At 37.3% G+C, this 22,235-nt stretch overlaps 1 protein-coding gene across 1 annotated transcript; it reads left to right on the forward strand.

The window, feature by feature from the left end:
• The first annotated feature begins 7,822 nt into the window (after positions 1 to 7,822).
• LOC147858150 (ABC transporter G family member 29-like) lies at positions 7,823 to 20,046 on the forward strand. Its single transcript, XM_087327402.1, has 16 exons — positions 7,823 to 8,809; positions 10,240 to 10,317; positions 10,432 to 10,543; positions 11,094 to 11,748; positions 12,113 to 12,311; positions 12,925 to 13,227; positions 13,345 to 13,476; positions 13,681 to 13,935; positions 14,603 to 14,777; positions 14,867 to 15,598; positions 16,221 to 16,432; positions 17,254 to 17,448; positions 17,655 to 17,801; positions 18,030 to 18,569; positions 18,684 to 18,857; positions 19,183 to 20,046. Exons 1-16 carry the CDS (start codon positions 7,928 to 7,930, stop codon positions 19,603 to 19,605), a joined length of 5,214 nt encoding a protein of 1,737 aa, XP_087183528.1. The 5' UTR covers positions 7,823 to 7,927; the 3' UTR covers positions 19,606 to 20,046.
• The last annotated feature ends 2,189 nt before the right edge of the window (positions 20,047 to 22,235 follow it).

Below are 22,235 nucleotides of genomic sequence, written 5' to 3' on the forward strand. Positions count from 1 at the left end.
AGTTAAATTTATTTGTAAGTAATTATGCAATAAAACTACGATAGCAATAAGAACAACAAAAGGGAGATAGTGAATTCCCTTGTGACGCCCATAGGGGAAGTTATCCCAACAAAGGCTCTATAATAAAAAAATTATTGGTAGGACTATCCATAAGAGAACACACTCATTTTTCTTGTGGAATTTAAGACACTCTTTCGTGTAGGTAGGAGCATACCATCCACCACTTACTACATTTTTTCTGACAAAAAATTGCTTCACATTAGTTAGATGAATCACATATACATATCAAGCTATGTACACTCTAAGTATGTATAGATACTCTACTATTTACATGTCGTTTTCGTATGTATTTGGCTATCGTTGTGTAACACCTTAGGTAATAAAAAAGGGGGGCAATCATTGTCCACATAACAACAAATTGTTGCACGATAAAACATGTTATTTTTCAACAAGCATCAAAACACATCTAGTAAGCTTGAACACAACTAGACATTGATATCACCGAAAGCAATATGGGTGATGTGCTAGTCAGGGGGGGTAGAACCACTGAGGCGGCTAGTAGCACCATTTCAGATGTCCTGACGTAAAGTCCACCAATGGTGTGGTTTCCTAAAGTGAGATAAATTGTGCTTGTGCCAACTCTTGAGATTCTGAATCACCCTGTTGTTTTTTCGATTTGTGCATGCAAGGATACCATTAGATCAGTCCACATAGTTGTGATGGAATTTGCAATTGTGTGTGTTTCCACTGAATACCATTTGAGACATCTGAATTTCCAAATGTTCCACAAGTCGATTGATGCCACAGTTGACCATGTTGCTTGTAGATCTCATTATCCCCAAATTCGCGTGCATCCAATCATTGTCCATGACAGTGGGTTATGTGCACTATGAGGGCTAAGGAGGAGTAAGGTGCCCCACATATCCATGCATTCTTTTGTAGATAGTAGATACCACCATATAACATAACCAAATGAAATTGAGCCTTCCATGCCACATGCCACTAATTCTTTCCACCACTTACTACTTATATATGGTGAAACTTACTTCCTATTTTCCCTCCCCTCCATGAATTGGGGAAAAAGTGAGCTTGACTTTAATAAAAAGAAAAACCAAGGTTCAAAGCTAAATTTGGCAAGCAATGAAATTCAAACCTACATCTTTGAATCTCACGTGTTCAACCTCTCATGTTTATCAACATTAACCTCACCAAACTCTAATGGCATGCTCCAAACATGAACTCACTCTCTCGTGAAGAGCCTTTTATGGGGAACTTCTAGTGAGTTCAATATGGGACAACCTTACAAGTTCTCTTTGTGGTCAGCTTCATGCAAGAGAACTTCACATGAGAAATTCAAATATTTCCATCCTGACTATGATTTAAAACTCTAAAGATTTCCTTCATGGGTAGCTTAACATAATATAACTCATTGAGTTCTATCATGTGGGGCTCATCATGATAGAACACATCGAGTTTTATTGTGTTGAGCTTTTACACACAAAGGAACTCCTTGTATAGTTGCACATTGTGTAGTGGTACTACACGTCATGTTGAGCTTTCCATTGTGTGATCAAAGCTTTTATGCAATGTGCAAGCTACAATAACATTGTGCACACATCTTTACAATATTACATGCACAGAAGTGCACACACTCTGTGTCGTAACACCAAGTGCTCTCGCACCTCTCAAAGGAAGAGAACCATCAATGGCAAAATAAGTGCACACACTTAAGGTCATAACATTAAGTTCTCTTGCACATCTCAAAGGAAGAAAATGACCAAGGGCACACTCGCGTATTGACTTACACATTTGGTTCTTGCCAGAATATAAGGGAATCGACACCAAACCCCATCTTCCTTAACCCAAGGCACTCGTGGTCTCACTCACATTTCACACACACACACACAAATGCACGCGCGGTTTTTAATAACATCGCTAACAAAGAAAAAAGACAATAGGGGGGGGTAGAAGACAAGATTTGTGAAAATAAGTATATAGTTCCTTGAGAAATAATGAGGATACAAAGAGTTTCCCTAGGAGGATTTTTGTAGATTAGTGCAAGTTAGAGTATAGAAATTTTCTATTCCTTGGTTGGATTGGCATATTGTTTTCTTTATGGCATATAGGAAATCAGAAGAGAATGTGTGGAGTCATGCAAATTGGGCATTTTGATTTTCCTTGATTCTTGTGAATCATTGGATTGTTTCTTATTTGGGCTCATTTGACTAACATACCCTCAAGTTTTCCTCTACGAAAGTTGTTTCGGGGTAACATAGAGATGATAACCTTCAAACTCATGGAAAGGATACTTTTTTAGAGCTCCTATAGTTTGTTTATTGCTCCACGTGATATATTTGGTCAATCATTAATTATTCATCTTTCTCTTACCAAAACTTCACCATAAAACCACAACATCGTTATTTGTCTTATTTTATCAATCAACTATGAGCTTAAAAAAAGGCATATTCTACAAATTGTTCACGTTTATTCCAAGAGATAAAACCAATATTATATCCTTTTTCCACGTTGTTGATAAGTATGATCCTTCTATTAAAGCAAACGTTTAGATTGTGGTTTGTTATTAATGAAGGATCATACGATATGACACATACTACTTTCTCAATAATTCATCTCAAAATAACTTGTAGTCAAGTTTAATCTGGTGAGGCAGGATCTTGTCGTTGTTTTCCAATTCTATTCCATGTAAAGACTTGGGCAATTTTTATTAAATTCTCTCTCATTGTATCCTCCATATCAATTATCCTCATCACAAGTACATTATATCCTTATGAATCCTTAATAGTCAATGAATGTAAATGACATTTTGGGCAATGGTTCTCGGACCTTTTTTAGACTTAAAACCTATTTGTGTGGGTAAACAAACAACAAAGGTGCTTTATAAATGCCTTGTACATGGGCTTATATTATTCTATAATTAGACTAACCAAGCATCAATCTCCCACTATCTATAACACAATCTCACAAAACATCGTAGTTTAAACTTCACCATATAGTTATATTACCTAATCAAAATAATAAAGCACAATCCCTTACTCATGCACATTTTTGTAAAGTGTAGTACTTATGGTTATCGAGTCAATAATGTTTTGTAACTGTTGATGTATCCATTGCTTTCTGGGGATCTATTTTTGTTTATACAGCCATGTTAACAATATAACGACTATATAATCAAATGAATGAACCTACATTGCAACACAAGGTTTGTCAAGATTTCCATGGGTTTGTTTCTTTCAAACAATTCTAAAATTGATTTTACAATTGTTTTAGAAGAACTTCAAATGAATTCTCAAATGAGGTGCCATCACAATTATCGTTTGGGCATATTTGAATGTGTACATCATCAACGATGTGAAAAGCATAATTCTATCATGAATAGGTCCTACAATAAGTTGTAAAGATAATGTAATAAAACGAAAACATTTTCAAATGTATGTAAGCCTCTTTACATGAAAGCAAAAGCCATTCAATGTTATTCTTCTGTATATTATATTGACATTGTAAAATTTCTTTGATAAGTGTTTCTAAAAATTTGTACTAAAGGTTATTGATCTCAATAACATGTGAGTGGATCCTTGTAAGAGTTTCAATTCATTTTGTTGTTGTCTATACAAAAAAAAACTCAATGCCAACCCTATGCACATGAGTATGATGTCACAAGATTCGTTTTAGCACGTCTCACTCTTGTCCGAACGGTACTGTCTTTTAGTGACGGTAAGAAGATTGTTACTTTAATACATATCTATGCCTTTTATGATGCAACACCATCTTTTCACATTATTGGGTTGTAAATTGACGTTTATGAGAAAATAATACTAATAGTGCATTATTAGACTCCTTGATATAGACTTGAATATGTAAGTTTATAACCCATTTTATCTAATTACAAAGCGTAAATTCTATTAGCATGTCTCACACTCATGTGTTGTCCTTTGTGACTATAATGTCTAATGAAGGTAAAGGAAATGCTTTAATATTGTGATTTGGCACACAATGTATGCAATTTAGTTTAGGATACTATACAATGATCTCCGTTGACAAAGAAAAATCCATCTAGAAGTAGTAATTCCCATACAATCTACTCTCTCTCTCTCTCTCTCGATATGATGATGAAGTTAAATGAATTGATTTAATTAAAAAACAAGCAATGGAAAAATATATACATTAATGTACATTGTTATTCTTTGTTTTTGTGCCGTGAAGACAAGATCCTTTACAAAAAGTAAGAAGATGACGCTTTTCATCCTTTTGTTTTTATTCCCATTGTGCAAGCTTGTGACACATACGGATCTCTAAACATATTATGCTGCATGCTCCAAAAGATCCCATGAAACATGCTTGATCACATGTAGGAAGATTAAAACTTTCTGTGTGTAGATAGATGAAGAAAAAAACTTGGTACTATTTGAATTACTTATGAAACTAGAGATAGCATTTGAAAGTACACAAATGAGACGAATTCAATAAATGTGTGCGGTGTTAATGAAGAAACTCCACACATTACAAATAGAGTCGTGGATGACATGAGGTTGACGGTAATGTGAGATCGCATTGACATAACCAATATTGATGGTGGGTTTGCAAAAGGTGACAAAGTATGTGACACGCGAGGAAGCACGCATATGCATATCAAATATCACATGCGTATAAAACAAGCCTTGCATATAAAGGTTGAGGTAAGGTTTCACACGAAACTTTGCATTTGATCACAACATTTCAATTTTGAAAACAAACTCTTCCAGGTAATATGAATTATTTATACATGATGAACATGCGCACATCGTCGCCTTGAGCATTTATTTGAACAATCCATTCCATTTGTGACACTTTACATCGAAGTTCCAAAACAAGTTTTAGATCTACGCGAGAACTGTGATCTGTGGAACTTGTGCATAACGAGAACTTGACTTGATCGATCGTCTGGAACAAGATTAAAATAGCTCAAATCGAGGTATCTAAGGATTGTGTAAACCGAGTTCCAAGCCAAAACGGGTGTGTAGCATTGTTGGCATTTTGACTCGAGTATTTGGAGAACTTCAATTTCATGAAACGGGCACTCTTGGGGCGGAAACAATGTTCAAAAGCGTTGGATTTGGATGTTGGTTGAGAAAAGCTTGCGTCACATGGATTACCGCAAGAATATTAGGAAGCATCAATGTTGGGTAGGAGGAGACTAATCTATGGGAGGTGTGTGTGTGAGGCCATGCCATGCCATGTTGATGAGAGAGAAAGAAAGAAATATTAATCTCTTTTAAGAGGTTAAAATGGCCTGTAAGGCCAAACGAGAGAGAGAGAGAGAGAGAGAGAGATGGGTGATGGAGATCCTTTTCCTAATTTTGAGGTATTAGGGAATGCATCGTAATTGGGATATGGGGAATGCTTTTGTATTTGATGGTGGGCATGGAGTGAAAGCATATCTATGAAAGTTGAAGGGAGTACTCATGTGACGATTTTAATTATTGGAGCAAGTACAAATTCTTTCTTCAATAGTGGAGTGTTTGTTCATGTTGCCTATTGGTGATTCAACATGTTCTACTACCCATCATGTAGTGTAGTTAGTGGGGTGACCATACTCTATTGTGACACACATTGTAAAGGGTGTTTTTCTCACACATTTATTTTAATATAATTGTGAATTTGTGTGTTTTCACCCGAGAGAGAGAGAGAGAGAGAGAGAGAGAGAGAGAGAGAGAGAGATGGGGGTGTGTGAGTGTGAGGCCAGCAGCTCAGTTGGTAAGGTTGCCCAATGAAGACCAGGTGGTCATGGGTTCAACCCCTACATTCCACAGTGGCATCTAGTGGAATTGAGATGAAGTATATAATAGAGAGGTGAGGAAATTAGGTTTCGAACCCAAGACACAGTCACAGTGTTTGTAGTGTTATCGACTTACCACTAGGGTAAGCTAATTACGATAAAAAGAGAAAGAGAGAGAGTATGTGTGTGTGTGTGTGTGTGTGTAACTCATATAATTGTGTGTGCTTTTACCGAGAGAGAGAGTGTAAATCATACGGGGACAAAGTTCTCATACAACATAATTGTGAAAATTGCCAAATCAACTTTCCTCTTATCCTACATATTTGTTGATATACTCCAGAAAGCCCATCAAATAATAAACCATTCCACAAGTTCCAAATATACCACATGCCCAAGTACCTCAAATAATCAAACACAAACTTATACTCTGGGGATGTTAAAACTCTATCACCTTCAATGAAAACCTTAGAAGGTTGCCCTTTGCCACATCACTACTTTTGAAGTAGTTTTGATAGCAAGGTTTTTTTTGTATTGTCATGATTGTTTTAATATAAACACACATTTACGAAAAAGAAAAGAAGAGAGAGAGAGTGTGTGTGTTTTTTACACACTATTGGGGTGTTCGTCTTGCCTATTGGCAATTCAACATGTTTCACTACCCATGTAGTGTAGTTAGTGAGTGACCATACTCCATTGTCACACCCATTGTAAGCAGTGTTTTTTTACACACATTTATTAATATAATTGTGTGTTTTCACCAAAGAGAGAGAGAGAGAGAGAGAAAGAGAGAGAAAGAGAGAGAGAGATGCCCAGATGGATGTAGCTCAGTTGGTAAGGTTGCCCAATGGGGAGACTAGGACCAGGGTCATGGGTTCAACCCTTACATTCCACAGTGGCATCTAGTGAATTAAAAGAGATATGTATGAAATATATATAATAAAGAGGTGAGGTAACTGGGTTTCGAACCCAAGACACAGTGCTTGTAGTGTAACAACTTACCACTGGGGTAAGGTACTTACGAAAAAGAGAGACACAGAGAGATGGATGCGTGCGTGCGTGTGTGTGTGTGTGCGTGTGTGTGTGTGTCCGAGAGGCCATGGCATGCCAAGCCAAAAAGACATAGACATATGTGTGTGTGTGTGAGAGAGAGAGAGATGCCATGCCATTATTTACCACAAAACGGAGAATCATGTGTATATGTGTCTGAGATTGTGCGTGTGTCCGAGAGGCCATGGCATGCCAAGCCAAAAAGACATAGACAAATATGTGTGTGTGTGAGAGAGAGATGCCATGCCATTATCTACCACAAAATGGAGAATCATGCGTATATGTGTCTGAGATTGTGTGTGTGTGTGAGAGGCCATGCCAGCACCACAATCTGCAGTGCTTGGATTGGGGGGGGGGGGGGGGGGGGATATGGAGACCAGTCTTGAAGGTTGAATGGGTCAAAGAAAAGATGAGGCAGGGCTATTTTGTTAAAGGGGCGAGACAGACAGACAGACAGACAGAAGCAATGGAAAAAAAGAGCAGGCAGGGGAGGCGGTTTGGCTCAGTCAACTCTCCTTACTTAAATGGCCCTCCACATCTCACAAAAGCAACAAATCCTTGTATTTGTTTTTACCAAAGTTCCGTCCTTCCTTCCTTCCTTCCTTCTTCTTCTTCTTCTTGTCGATTTTCATTTTTTTAGATAAGACACAGAAATATTGCTCTGTTTCTCCATCTCTTCACCCATTTCTTGTTTCCTTCTTTGCTCTCTGTATCAAATTATTCATTAACCATACACACCATGCATGTATGTATGTATGTATGTAGTCTATTCAATATTGTGCCTAGTTTGTAAACCCTTCCGAAATTTTGTAAGCTTTTGATCATCTCTCTGTCCCTGTCTGAATGTTACGGTTTTGAAACAGAGCTTTTGCCTTTAGTTTCGCCCATTGATTTCTCTCCTTTTTCATGCGATTTTCTCAGAGAGGGAAGAGAAAAACAAAGAAGGTTATTGAAATTTCCTGAAGAGATAGAGAGAAAGGGGTTAATTGAATCAAGCTTAACTCGGCTTTTATCCCAGTCAGTGATTCTCAACACAAATTCGTGGATCTTTGAGAGATAGATAGATAGATAGAAAGAGGGAGTTCATAGTTCTATCTATTCATCATCATGATGGACGGGTTTGGCCGGAAGAGTTATCGAAAACTTGGTAAAGATAAGGAAGGAGGAGAAGGGCAAAAGAAGTCAGCTTCAGTTCAGCTCGGAAATTCTGCATCTGAACGAACTGGCGGCATATCAGTTGGGGGAGCTGAATCTGCACTCACCCGAAGAACACCCCAGTTTGTATCTGCAAGTGTACGTGCTGGATTAGGCTTAGATCGAGTGGATGAAACAGGGTCATTCGCCTTGGGTAGAGGCCAAGGCCAAGGCCAAGGCCAAAGCCTCAGTTATGGTCATGGTCATGGTTACAGTCATGGACAAAATCAAGGTGGCGATGATGAGATGATGGAGGCAGCATCATTGCTGAATGTAGGGTTGAAAGAATGGCGCGAACGGTCCATAAGCATTGCCATGCAGAGGTCGCGAACAGTTGCAAATTCAGGCCCTGGCGCTGGATTGATGCGGAACCCCACACTTACAAGCCGGAGCCGAGCGGCCGATAAACTTCGTCAGGCAGTCATAGATGCCACGTCTTCAGTCAAGAATCGGACGCAACTTGTTCTAGGTCAAAACGGTCCCGATCAAGTTGGATCTGTGCCTACTACTCCGTCCGTCATAGATTTGTCTCCAAAATACTATTCCAACCTTGCACGTGCCCCCCATGCTTCTCTTATCCATGTTGTTATACTTTATCACCAAATCTTGTGTCGGAATGGCCTCACAAAAGAAGCCGATCAGATTGCTTCTCTCCTTGAAGGCCTACAAGATGCTGATAATGCTGATGCTGCTGCAGTGGCAGCTGAACTTCAAGGTATTGATTTGCTTCTCAAAGATGGCCTTCTCAAACTGTACCTGCGCATTCAACCCTACCTTCCTCCTGTCAATAGCCAGGTTTGCTTTTTCTTTGTCTTTTTTATGACTTTTCTTTGGTTCATCTTCCATTTTTTGCTTGTTTGTTTTGGATGCGGAAGTGTCATTGTGATCAAATTAATTTTCATAAGGAAATGGTTCCTTTTGCTTTTCTCACCTAAGATCGAATTAGGTTTCATTCCTTTCCTACTCAAGTCACAGCACCCAAGATATGAAAATTATCAACATTTCCAATTCACAGACCATCTAAGATATGCAATAATTACAACAGCTTTGGAACACAAAATGTCCGGGGGCAAGTTGGTCATTAATGGAATTTGACAAGAATAATAAAGAAACTTAAGCTGGAGTTCCATATTATAGAAATCATTAGGCAATTCGTATTAGATAACTGTTTTTTCTGTATCACAAAAGGAAAGAATGAAATATTAATGACTTTTAAGAGGTCAAAATGGCCTATGAGACACAATGGGAGATTACACGTGAAAATGTTTTTTTGTCTTTGAGAACAACAAACCAAAATAAATATTAACAAATTTGTCGAACTGCATAAGTTATCAGAGAACCTCTCCAGCTAAGCGCTTAAGAAAAAGGCATAGATATAGCACATTGATGTACTCGAAATTGATTGAAGCATCTCAACCTGTTCTACATCAATAATAATGGCATTTCATGCATCTACACTCCCTTAACAAACACAAGGATTATCCATCACCTTGAGAATGACCTAGTTGGTTTGAACCTGGTCTAAAATATCATCACTTCCTCAATTTAGTCCTTGTGTAGTAAGTATAGATGTTTGTAATTCTATAGCATTCAGTGTCTATTTTGACACTAAATTAAGCTTTTGATAACTTCTATTTTGCAAACTTTGCTAGATATATGTTCTCCTACATATTTAAAATGACTAGGTATAGCACCTGGGCTGTTTCCATTCATTTCATTCTCTAAATTATCTTAAGAAATGATCATGGCCAAAACATCAAATTGATTGTGAAAAGACTCAAGAGATTTTATTTTTCAAGGCACTTTTAAGCCTTTCAAGTATCTGAAGCACATCCAACCTGCAGGAATCTTGAATACCTGACATACTTTAATATGTTGCACCAAGAGAAAATATTGTTCATAAGGTCATACTTTTGGAAGCGGAGCATTGTTAGAAGAATATGGGATCTTTTGTAGTCTCTCTGTAGGTTGTACATCCCAATATATGTGTTCGGAATATTCTCATACATCCGAGAGTCTAATGAAGATGAAATTACGGCCCTTGAAAATTTTATGATGATGATGATCCATGGATTTGATGCTGCAATAGTAGATTTTAATTTGAACTAATAGATGAACATATTTTTAGGTAAAAGGAAATGCTCTTGAATAGAACAAATCAAGCTACCATTATTCCACTGTCTTTTCCTTTTCTACTAATTGTGCTAGTCTTTTTGAGATTACAGATTGTGAAGTTCAAGTCTTTGACATACTCAGCAAATGTTTTTGTATCAGATGATGCCTATGAAACCATATTAACTAAAGTAAGTAATGCTACTTAATGTATGAGTATTTTTAAAGCTTGTGATTATTCCTCTTTCACTTCACTAGTGGAGATTTTGTAATATCAGACTTGAACAAAGACTATTTATTTGCAGTTATTTCACTGTTTAGGGGGGCCTTTCGGGAGAAGGAAAGCACCTCAAAGGATGAAGGTTTTGAAGGATATATCCGGTTATCTAATGCCTGGGACATTGACCTTGGTTTTAGGTGAGTTACAATATTTCTATATGATCATAAATACGAGTGAAGTGTGTACATGGCATATCCAGCAAGCTGTACACCAATATCATATACTAGAATGGGTTTACATGATTTCCTTACAACCAAGAAAATTTGCGTTCTAGTGAAAATGGTCCTCTGAACCTCAAGTTCGTGTACTATTTAATTTAGGAAGCTACAATCCTAATGAAGGAAGTATCTATTGAAATGTATCTATTAAGAAGGATTCAATAGCTTTGACTCTGGAACAACATCATATGGAGCAACAGTTGGAAAACTCCATGCCAAATGTTTTCTAATATCTAATCTTGTAATGAAAATGGAGGCTTGAAATATGATGACCTAAGTGGTGGCTTTAGTTGAAAACGTTTATAGATTGAGGGGACAGTTATAGGAGGCGTGCTTCAAAACTATTAGGTGGAATAAAGTTCTTCATTGGATATAGGCTTCTATTTTAGTTATGTGTATATGGGGTGCGTATATTCCAAAATTTTCAAATGAATGTCATTCCTAAAACTGCATTTTGTTGTGTTTGCAGGTCCACCAGAGTGTGGAAAAAGTAGTCTCCACCATGTTCTTTCTGGAAAATTACATGCTGGAGGATCTTATGAAGGCATGATTACATACAACGATGTTCACATGCGCGATACCTCTGTCCATCGCTTGGCAGCAATGGTGGACAATATAAATGTCCACTTCCCTCTCCTCACAGTGAGGGAAACACTTGAGTTTGCAAGAGAATGTCTTGTAACCTTCAAACCGAAGGATTATGGACCTGAATTACAAGAGATACTGGGAGGAGTATTGAAGACAGGACAAGACCCCGAGGTTGAATTAACTTTGAGCATGATGGGTTTGAAGCAAGTTGCAAATCGCATTGCCGGCAATGCAGTAATCCCTAGCATTTCGGATGATGAAAGGCACAGGCTAACTGCAGCTGAGATGTTCTCAGGTTCACATGCTGTATACTTCTTTGATGAGCTCAACACTGTTGGAGAGGACTTGATCACTTATGATCTTCTCACTTCTATCAGAATTTTAACACGTGTTCGGCAGATAACTTTCATGGCTTCACTTTCGCAGCCATCCTCTGAAGTTTATGATTTGTTTGATCGATTAATTCTCCTCAACCAGGGACGCATAGTTTACCAAGGTCCTTGCCGAGATGCTTTGCCTTATTTTGAAGGCCTTGGGTGAGTTACAATATTACTTAAAACAGAAGCATAATGCTCACTTGTAGATGAAGTTTTGTTGGTGGAGTGAGAACCTTTGCACATCTCTTAAATGTCATCCAATGTGGACTATGAGATTAGATTGGGTCATTTGATTGACTTGGAACTCTCTTGAACTGGATGAATTCCAGAGGCTAATTGAGTGAATTCTTAAAGTTTGATGCAATAAATCCCATGTTATCTAGTGGTATTGTGATTAGCATGTTCTTTTTGAAAGAGGCTACTTGAGGATTATCAATTTTTGTTTTTTGTGATTAAATTTTTTTTATGGCTCGGTCATTCAATGTATATCTTACTGAGATTCTTTAGTTGATTGCACTGGCAGATACAAAAAACCAAGGCATTTAAGTATTGGTGAGTTCTTGCAAGAAGTTACGACAGAAGATGGGGCTGTATATTTACAGCCAGGTTTTAGAAAGCTGAATTTGGATGAATTTATACTGCTCTATAAAAATTCGGACATGCACCAGGATATTTGCCGAGTTATTGATAGTCAAGGACTACTTCAACAACTGTGGGTACAAGTATGTACAAGGCATTCATTCTATATTGGTTCTTTCTTCATTTAGTTAATGATGTGTTGAGGAAGTGGATTGAGTGTTATGTATGCCTTTTTTGGGGGTGGAAGGGAGGTAGAGAGGGACAAAATAAGTAAATCCCGACTTTTCTATAAATAAGCCTATTTGCGACAAGGGCTAAGATGGATCAGGAGTGCCTATAGGTGGGTAGGGCATTGTCTGCTAGCAGTAAGTTCAGGATGGAATACTGATACAATGGAGAGGTTTTGGTTATTCATGATCTTCCAATTCTATAAAAAATGTAAGTCATAGGTCTCATTGTTCTGAATGTTGTTTTTGGATGTTTACTTGTACCATTCTGTATTCAACAACATCAAACACCACTCCGTTTCAGTGCAAAACTGGAACATTGGAAAAGAAACAAGTAGGAAAATGAAAATTGGAAATTGTGAATTTGTCATGGAATCATATATGATAACATTTGTGGTATAGAGAATTTGAGAGGGGAAAAATCACAAAGTAAAGATCTTGAATGTAGTTTCTATGAAACATTCGTTCAACTTCTACACAAGGTATGTGTGCACTCATTTATTGGAAGCTGGAAATACTATGTCTTCAGGGAGAGCAACCACTAGGTGTGGATTTTGTTGAAATTGGTCGCAAGAATGATAGTGGACAGCAATCAAGTTCATATCTCTTATCAAGGTCAGCTGATAAAGATGGAAGTTTAGTAAATCCTTCCATGGAGCATACTACTACTCCACAAGCTGAGGACAGAGTAATTGCTTATGGTGGCGCAGAGGGGATGCTTCAATACATTGCTCTTCCTGATTCATCAACACCATTAAAAGAAAACTTATCAAATGCTGTTGCCAATGTTTCCGAACCAGTTCGCTTACAGCTAGAGAGACGGTTCACGAAAGTAAGAAACTATTATTGAATTAAATTCGCTCACTGTTATAGTGCTGAAATTGTTTTGCTTTTCATACCTGATGCTTGACAAAAACAATATCGTGACATGTCTTTACTTCTTGTACAGCCAAATGCAGATTTCATGAATAAGCATGGAGATTATGTTCTTGGATTGAAATCAGAAACTTTTCTTCTGATGAAGCGTGAATTCAATGTCACATGGAGAAACAAATTCGGTCTATATATTAGACTTTCGCAAGTATGTGTATTTTTCTCCTATCATCAGCGTCCTCAAATTCACTGAATGGGTGGTAGATAAGGCATTAGCATGGTTTATAGTGTCTATAAAAAGATTATATAATTTTTCTCTCCTGGAAAATAGTAATGCCTTTTTTTTTACTTCCTTGTTTATTTTAGATTTATATACTAAATGTTTCCTCTTTATTGTTTTGGAAATATGCAGGTAATGATCCTTGCTCTCTTTCTTGGGTTTTTACTGTTTAGGGTGAAGCATGATGCTGACCAGCGGAACATGAATCTCTACCGGACTGCCTTCTTTCTTTCTGTCTTGAATATGACCTTATTCAATTTGGGCCATCTTCCTGCACTTATGGATGAAAGAAACATATATTACAAGCAACGAGGAGCTCGCTTCTACCGTCCCACATCGTATCTTCTTGGAAAGATTGCTGGGAGTTCTTTATTTTCTATCTGTGAGGTGACAGCTTTTACATTAGCTTTTTGCATTTTTTGTGCAAGCATATTTTTACAAGAGCCATATCTGGGGAAGTGAAAGAGGCATTGATTTGCATTAATTTGTGGATTGATATCTCTTTTCAAAATGAATATGCAAAATTGATAAGTTTAGTGAGGACCATCAAGGTTCTATATTGTGATCTGTGTTGAAACATCTTAGCTAAGGGCCTCAGTGCATCTAAAAGAAGTCAGTATTGTATTCTATATCATCCTCCAGTATTCTCTACTACAATGTGCCTATTCTAAGGTAACATTTGGGTTATTACTTTTTGCTAACAGAATCATAATAAAGATTAAGATGGAGAGTTTCATCTGGTGTCATTATTCATTTCCTTAATTTGTCTTTTTGATTATTGTAATAATAGTTTAGGTCTCATAGGTCAGTAGGACTTCTTAGAGACATTAGTTTTCCTTCTTAACTCAGTGTTAAGACACTGCCATCTTATGAGTGGGTACTTATGGTGCGGGGTTGTACAATTTTGGGCATGCTCAATGCGTTGGTTTCCAATGCATTTTGGCCTCTTAAAAGACGTTAATATATTTCTTTCTTTCTTTCTTTCTTTCTATCCATAGCTAAGTTTTGAGGTACATTTAACTTATTTTATTGCTTGTTTGCTTATTCCTGACAGGGCACAATCTGGACTTTTCTAGTTTACTTTCTAACTGGCATGAGTCTTGGAAATGGAGGACGCCACTTCTTTATATACTATGTGATTGTTATTCTGACTGTCTTAAATGGTGCATCAATGATACGGTTCTTGAGTTTTGCCTTTCCAGATAAAGATAAGGCTGGCTTAGTCATAGGTTAGTGGGATTGATATAAATTTTTCCCCTTCTTTTAGTTGAGATTATGTAAATGTAAGGATATACTGAAAGTTTCTCTTTCATTTCAGGTGTCTTTGTGACTCTCTTTATTTTATTTAATGGGTTTCTTCTGCCTCGTTATCAAGTTCCGAGCTACTGGATTTGGGTTTATTACTTAAACCCATTGCAGTGGGCTGTTACTGCACTGGTGGTTAATGAATTTACCTCTCCTGACTACGGCCTACCATGTCAAAATGTTTCCAATAAAACATTTATCCCTCAATGTCTGAGGTTTCCAAATGAATCCATTGGCCATGCATGGCTGCTGAATGCTCAGATACGCACAGACACTAGGTGGATTGGCCTTTCTGTTATTGTATTGTTTGCGTGGTTAGTGGTTTGGAACATTCTTGCATATTTTTCTATTAGCAAGATCCAGCATGCCAAGATATTAAAAACGCTCAAAACTTTTCACACTGAGGCAACTACACTCACCTTGTCCCTTGTTTGTAAAGAAAAAGGTTATCAAGGTTTGATGTCTAATTGTTGTTGTGTCACTTTCATTACTATTTTTCAGAAAGAAAGTAGCAAGCACTCAGCAAAAGAAGAAGATGTCGAGAATGGAGTGATGCAGCTGTTTCTTATGCCCATTCCTGTCACTCTATCATGGCATGAATTAAGTTACGATGTGATATTACCTGTCATTAAAAGACCACGCACAATTCTTAACTGTGTTTCTGGATGGGGTGAACCAAATGATATGGTAGCCATCATCGGAGGCCAAGCAGCTGGAAAAACAACACTACTTAATTGTTTGGCAGGTATAATTTATAGAAATCTACCTGATGATGAAATATGTTGAATCAGTACCAATGAAACAAACCAGTGAGCTATATCATATGTTTTGCCTGAAATGTGTGACTGAGCTAGGAGGAGAGGGCTTTTATTTCTTCCTAGTATGATGCGTGAGTTAATCTTCAAGGCTAGAAGTACAAAATACATGCTAGTAGCATCGTAGAAAAGTTGAAAGTGCATTTTCCATGAGTGTTTGTAAGTAGGAAGTATTTTATTTTAAACAGATGCTAGGGTAGGCCTCATGCTGGACTTTGTTGCTTCAAAATGCCATAGATCATTGCCCTTGTTCATGTTGTCTGGCTAATATCTTTCTTGTTGCCACAATACTTGTAAGAATACTTTGAAGGTATATTAAAATACCTTATTGCTTGTTTGAGATATCATGCATCCTGAATCTTGTTGCATGTTTCACGTATCATACTTTGACTGTTGTTCTAGCTGCAAATATCTTGAACTTTTTTTGTTGCTGGCACAACACATTAGAATACTGGAATTTGACTTTTCTCACTGTTGACTACTGAAATGTGGCAAATGCAAGCTAAAAATCTTGGCTCTCTAGCTTCTAACAATTTGTGTTCATGTCTGCAGGACGCAAAGTGTTAACTGAAAGGATAGGGGGCCAAATATTAATAAATGGTGTTCCAAAGTCACAGTCAACTTTTGGCCGTATCATGGGATATGTTGATAAGATAGAGGCATATACGCCTTATATGACTGTGAAAGAGACGGTAGCCTACAGTGCAGCCATGCGGCTTGGGAAATCTTGTTATAAACAAAGAAGAGATCAATATGTTGAAGAGGTAATTGTGAGCATATATTGTGAGTTCCACGTTGTTGTTTCTTTTTTGTATCTTACCACTCTGTTTTGAATGCCATAAAATGACATGCTTCACGTTTATCTTTTTGCTCATCAAACTGTTTCAGAAGTTTTAATTTGCCTTTGCTGTTCTTTATATATTGTAAAATGGTGAGGAAACTTTGATGAGGTTTTCACATTTTGGTCCTTCCAGGATTTTATGTGATATTGCCATGGTTGAATGTCTGTCTTGTCAAGAGAGCATTAGATGTGTAATCTTTTCTCTATTTTTACAAATGGTAGTAGTCTTTCTATCTGATGGTAATGCAGCTTTTACATATGATTCTGATTGTTGAATATTTTACTGGTCCTTCTCTTGTTAGGTTTATGTATATTATATTATTCACACATAATTGAGAATTACCTCAACAAATAGTCAATGTGGTTAAAATGCACAAAATACAGGTTTATCCATTGGTATCAGTAGGGTTGAGACTACACTTAGCCTAAAATTATAGTATCTTACGTCTTAAACTGTGGGTCTTGTAAATTTATCGTACTTCTGAGGGAACGAAAAACCTCTAGTTTACATTCTCCTACAAATCTTCAGGGAGACATAATCATAGTTGATACCTTAACAAAATGCTATAGGACAACAGGCACTGTACATCACATTATGCTTTTCATCTAGTGACTACTTCAAATAGTAGGTCTAACTCAAGTATTTGATCAGGTTTTGGAAGATTTCAGTTATTGTGTGATTCTTTATTCTTGGCTTTTTTTTATATTTGCACATATTTCTTTATTAAATCTTCATTCTTGCAGGTTTTGGAATTGACGGAACTCAAACCATTAGCCAATGCGCTTGTTGTTTCTTTAATAAATGATGTAACATTTGATCAAGAGAAGAGACTTGCTATAGCAGCAGAATTAGCTGCAAATCCTAGTGTGCTCTTCTTGGATGATCCAATCAAGGGTCTTGATAGTCTGAGTGCTCTTCGGATCATTAAATGCCTTCAAGTAAGTGTAGATTTATTATTAACTAACCCACTGTGACGTTTCCGTCCATCTCTTAGCTAATCATGAGTATATTTTATCCTAACTATTTTCTTTTTAAAGACATTTTTTTTCTGTTACTTGCATTTGAGGAGTTAATATAAGCCATTTGTGTAACCTTTTGTCAGATAATACTGTTCTTTTATCTGATTTTATCTGTGCTTATGCAGCAAATAGCAAATACAGGGAGAGTCGTCTTAGTAACACTAAAATATCCTACACAAAGGATATTGTCAGTTTTCACGAAGGTGCAGATATTGAAAGGTGGGGAGACTGTATACTTTGGAGAAGCGGGAAAGGACTGTGAGATGATCAAGGTAACTTATATATATGAACTATTACTAACTACTTTATGAGACTCCAAAAACTTTGGAGAAAAGACCAGAATGCCCCCAAAAATCGTAAAAACCTATCAGAATGTAAAAATTTAAGGACTTTGAAGGTTTTCTTTTAAACGTCGAAGTATTTTGAAGGTTTTCATTTTCCCCCTTAAATATAGTTTAACAATCTACACAATATTTTTAAAACATTCTGTTTTGGTACAGAACTACTTTGAGGCCATCCCAGGAACACCTCCATGCCCCCCAAATAAGAGTGTCCCAACTTATGCCATTGACGTGATTGGTTCACGCAGTGCATTTAGATCTCCGAAAGATTTTGCATTCGAGTATCGTATCAGTGAACTCGCCCTTCACAATCATGTACAACTTCAGCGTCATTTGCGTGCAAAAGGTGGAATACAAGTCTTCGATCGTAGTGTTAATATTGTTTCGACTTTTTGGCAAACCTTTATCTCCATCCAAAGGCAATACTGGAGGAATATTAACTATAGCTGGGGTAGAATGATTGGCTTTTTGCTTCAGAGCATCATACTAGGATCAGTATTTTACAATATTGATATTCGTACGACCACTGGAATGAACTCTCGTTCTGGTGCTATCTTTATAAGCTGTGTTTTGGTGGGAATGACAAATGCACAAAATGTGATTCCACAAATGATCCAAGTGAATGCGGCTCAAAAACGAGAACGTGCAGTGAAACAGGCTCGTGTCTCTTTATACAACATTTCCTATACCCTTGCGGAGGTAGGCCATGCCAAATCCCTCCCCCTTAACTTAATGATGATGGGTACTTAATATATATGACAAGTCCTTGCTTGCTTACTAATAGCTAGGTGTGCATTTTCCTTTTTAACGCAGATACCCTATGTGATGGTTGCAAATTTGCTGTTCTGTAGTATATTTTTACCAATGACAAAAATCTCAGTTGAATCTTCAGGCCAGGTTTTCAAGTACTGGTTCCTCTCGTCGGAGTATTATGTTGTGGTCACTTTTGTTGGGATGTTTCTGACTGCTATTTGCAAGATACCTCAGGTAACTAAGAAGCATTTATTATTTGAAATACATGTGTATACATGTACAGATTCATGTACCACATTAGCCAAGACCATATTGCATCTACCTATACACATACTTATAAGCTATACCATATACCTCATCCATATCTCTATGGCTTTTGCATATACCATATTCTGATACTGCATACATATGGAACAATACATCATACATATATACCAATACCATTTACCCCATATGTCAAACCTATGGCCAAATACTTAAAACTGATGCATATGTGTGTGTTGTAATGCGTTCCCTTGAAGTGTAAGATGACATTATATGATTGTGGCATTCCATACAGATTGCATCTGTGCTGGTACCAATAGTGGTGGGAATATGGGTAGCAACCGGGGGGCTAGTTGTCCCAAGGAACAGGATTCTGTCCCAATTCCTTGGAATTTACTATACAAATCCATTACAATATGCTCTAGATGGTCTTACCTCAATAGCTTTCTACTGCGATGTCAACAAGGCTGCGTGCATGAATAATGGGATGAATGCGGACTGCAAGCTTAACCAAAATGCATGTCCTAGTTGTGATTGCCCACGGCTCAATGACTCGACGCCAGTCAACACATTTGTGTGGACACAAATCTCTACTAACCGGAGCCTAGACTACAACTGGGTTGGTTACGATATGCTCGCGCTTGCAGTTGCTGCTGTTATCATACGTTTTCTCACCTTCTTGGCTGCTAAATATCTCAAACACAACAAACGGACTTAAGTATAGAAAAGCTTGAGCTATATATAGTTATAGCCAGGCGTATCTGAGAACCACCCCCTTTGAGGTACTGGTCTTGCACATTTGACCATAATCCCAACCACCCCTAAAAAGAAGAGAGAGAGAAATCAATTATGTGATATATAGTATGCAACAAAAACAAAATCATTGCCGATCTGATGAGTTTTGTGGGAGGAGAGCAAATGCGCAAAATTTTGTTTTAACATTCATGAAGACCCAAATCCTCACATTTGTAATATATATCTTTATAAAGGAGTGATTTAAAGGGGAACTATGATGACATATGAGGTCTTAGTTCCTTCATACAGCACCCCCTTCCTACCCCATGGATGACATCACATTCATTTACAAGCTCTAATAATTTTTTCTTGTATTCTATATAGAACGATGAAAATCCCCTTAAAAAGATGAGTTTGTACTGTATTCTTTTGTATATTTTGCACTTCAATGTCGTGCTTGTCCTTGAAGATGTGTTAATTCTCTTTGAGTATGTTGAAAATGACTTGAATGCATCAAAACTTTGAAGCTCCTTAACAAAAATTAGGAGCACCCTAACTCTTTGCTTATATTGTTTATGAGAACTTGATTATGGTTCTAGTGATTTGTTTATCAAACGTGGATTTCTTGTAATTATCATATTGGGTATCAATAACTATTTGGCTAATAGATCACATACCAATCGTGTGTTTGATTATAATGTTTCACATTTTAGTTATTGGAATGCTTGTATTAATACTGAGGTATGTGCACTCTTTTCCATGTGGCAATTAAATTTTCACATGTCTTGAGAAGATTTGTTGGCAGTTTTGAGGATTTAACATTAGATGCACCAAGGTTTCATCCAACCTTAATGCAAGGCAACTTTGAATCTATCTTGAACCAAATGTTCTTCATCCATATGCATTGGCTCATCATAATCATTCGAGAGTGGGGAAAACATTTAATGTAGAAGTTAGATAATTGTTGCATAGACCAACAAGGAAAGAAGATATGTGGATTGATGTAGCAAGAAAAACCGATAAAAGCAATAGTTTGTATGTATCTCATGAGACATATTCAATTGTTGTTTTGATATTGGCCTACATTTGATGAGTCACGTCCAAGTATCATTGCTATAACCATCGATGGTTAATCTCTCTCTTCTTTCTTACAACTGAAGCTTAATTTTTGTAACCCTAGCTCTACGACGACGAGATGCATTCTCTTTTACTTGTCTATTCATTAGTAATTATGCCAAGAGGCATAAGAGCTATTGATGATGTAAATGAAACCCCAAGAAGGATGTTTATAAACTATCCATTGAGAAACTAGTGGCCATACATATATCTATGCAAGAAATAGTTATGAAATTTTAAAGATTGAATTAAATATTTAGCATGTAATTGAGATTCAAAATATAGAGATGAAAAGTTCGAAAGAGGAACTATATGAAATGAAAAATCGGATCTTAGAACTCGAAAAGAAAATGTTAAATCTAGAAGTAGAAAAAGAGATGCTAATGAAGGAAAATGTGGAAATGAAATCTACACTTGACGAAAAGGAAGATGTGATCATGACAAAGAGGAAAGATGTGCTCCGAAGAGAAGCACCAAAGACCTTAGTACACGAAAATCTTGCAATGAATTCTAACACTACAAATGGCCAAGATGCAAAAGAGCAAAACGAAATTGAAAGAAGAAAGAATAATGTTGTTATTAGAGGCATGCTAGAGGATGAATCAAAGAATGCACTTTTTCTTGTAGAGAACATTACAAAATTCTTTGAAGATTGTTTTGTGATGCGAGATGTTACCGTATATGTTGGACATAATGTTGGTAATAAAAAGGTTAGAAGGAACATTTTGCCAAGCTATTGTTTGTACAATCTTAGATGAACACAAAAGAGGTATCGTCGTAGATAGTAGTAGGGTGTATCTCAAGGGTAAAAGTTTCTTTATAACGGAGGACTTCAATGAATCTTTTCATCATTGATGAAAATGACAACCCTTCGATTCATGCTCGGCGTTGTGGCAGCTGAGGATTTGGAGCTTATCCAACTAGATGTCAAAACGGCATTCCTCCATGGTGACCTAGAGGAGGAGATTTATATGGAGCAACTGAAAGGCTTCGTGGTATCTGGCTAGGAACATCTAGTCTACATACTTAAGAAGAGCCTATACGGCCTAAAACAGACACCCAAAGTGGTACAAGAAGTTCGACAACGTCATTCAATTGGTCGGTTTCTCAAAGAGCGATGAGGACCACTGCCTCTTCACCAAAATAGCTTGAGATGGATCTCCCTTCTTCCTCATTATCTACGTGGACAACATGCTCCTCTCCGATCGGCATGCCAGAGAGCTTGTCGATCTTGTTTGGCAATTGTGGTTGACGTTCACCATGAAGGACCTCGGTCCGACGAGACACATTCTAGGGATGAAGGTTAGTCAGCTTCAGAATCAACTATAAGTGTTTCTGTTGCAAGCCGACTACGTCGCTCGTGTCCTTGAATGCTTCAACATGCAATCAGCCAAATATGCTTCAATTCCGCTCCAAATCAGTCTTCGGTAGTCTAAGTGAGACTACATGATAGCTAGTCCAGAGGGGGAAGATATGAAGTCGGTACCGTATGCACCG

Source organism: Azolla caroliniana, unplaced genomic scaffold (assembly GCF_043228905.1).
Source record: "Azolla caroliniana isolate FFs.n. ecotype wild unplaced genomic scaffold, voAzoCaro1.0.p SCAF_11, whole genome shotgun sequence".
In the NCBI taxonomy this organism is placed as follows: domain Eukaryota; kingdom Viridiplantae; phylum Streptophyta; class Polypodiopsida; order Salviniales; family Salviniaceae; genus Azolla; species Azolla caroliniana.

Coding starts and splice junctions, on each gene's coding strand:
- LOC147858150 (XM_087327402.1), top strand. CDS start 7,928: ATGATGGACGGGTTTGGCCGGAAGAGTTATCGAAAACTTGGTAAAGAT. Junction 13,228..13,344: donor TAGAGAGACGGTTCACGAAA/GTAAGAAACTAT, acceptor CTTCTTGTACAG/CCAAATGCAGATTTCATGAA. Junction 13,936..14,602: donor CTTTATTTTCTATCTGTGAG/GTGACAGCTTTT, acceptor TATTCCTGACAG/GGCACAATCTGGACTTTTCT.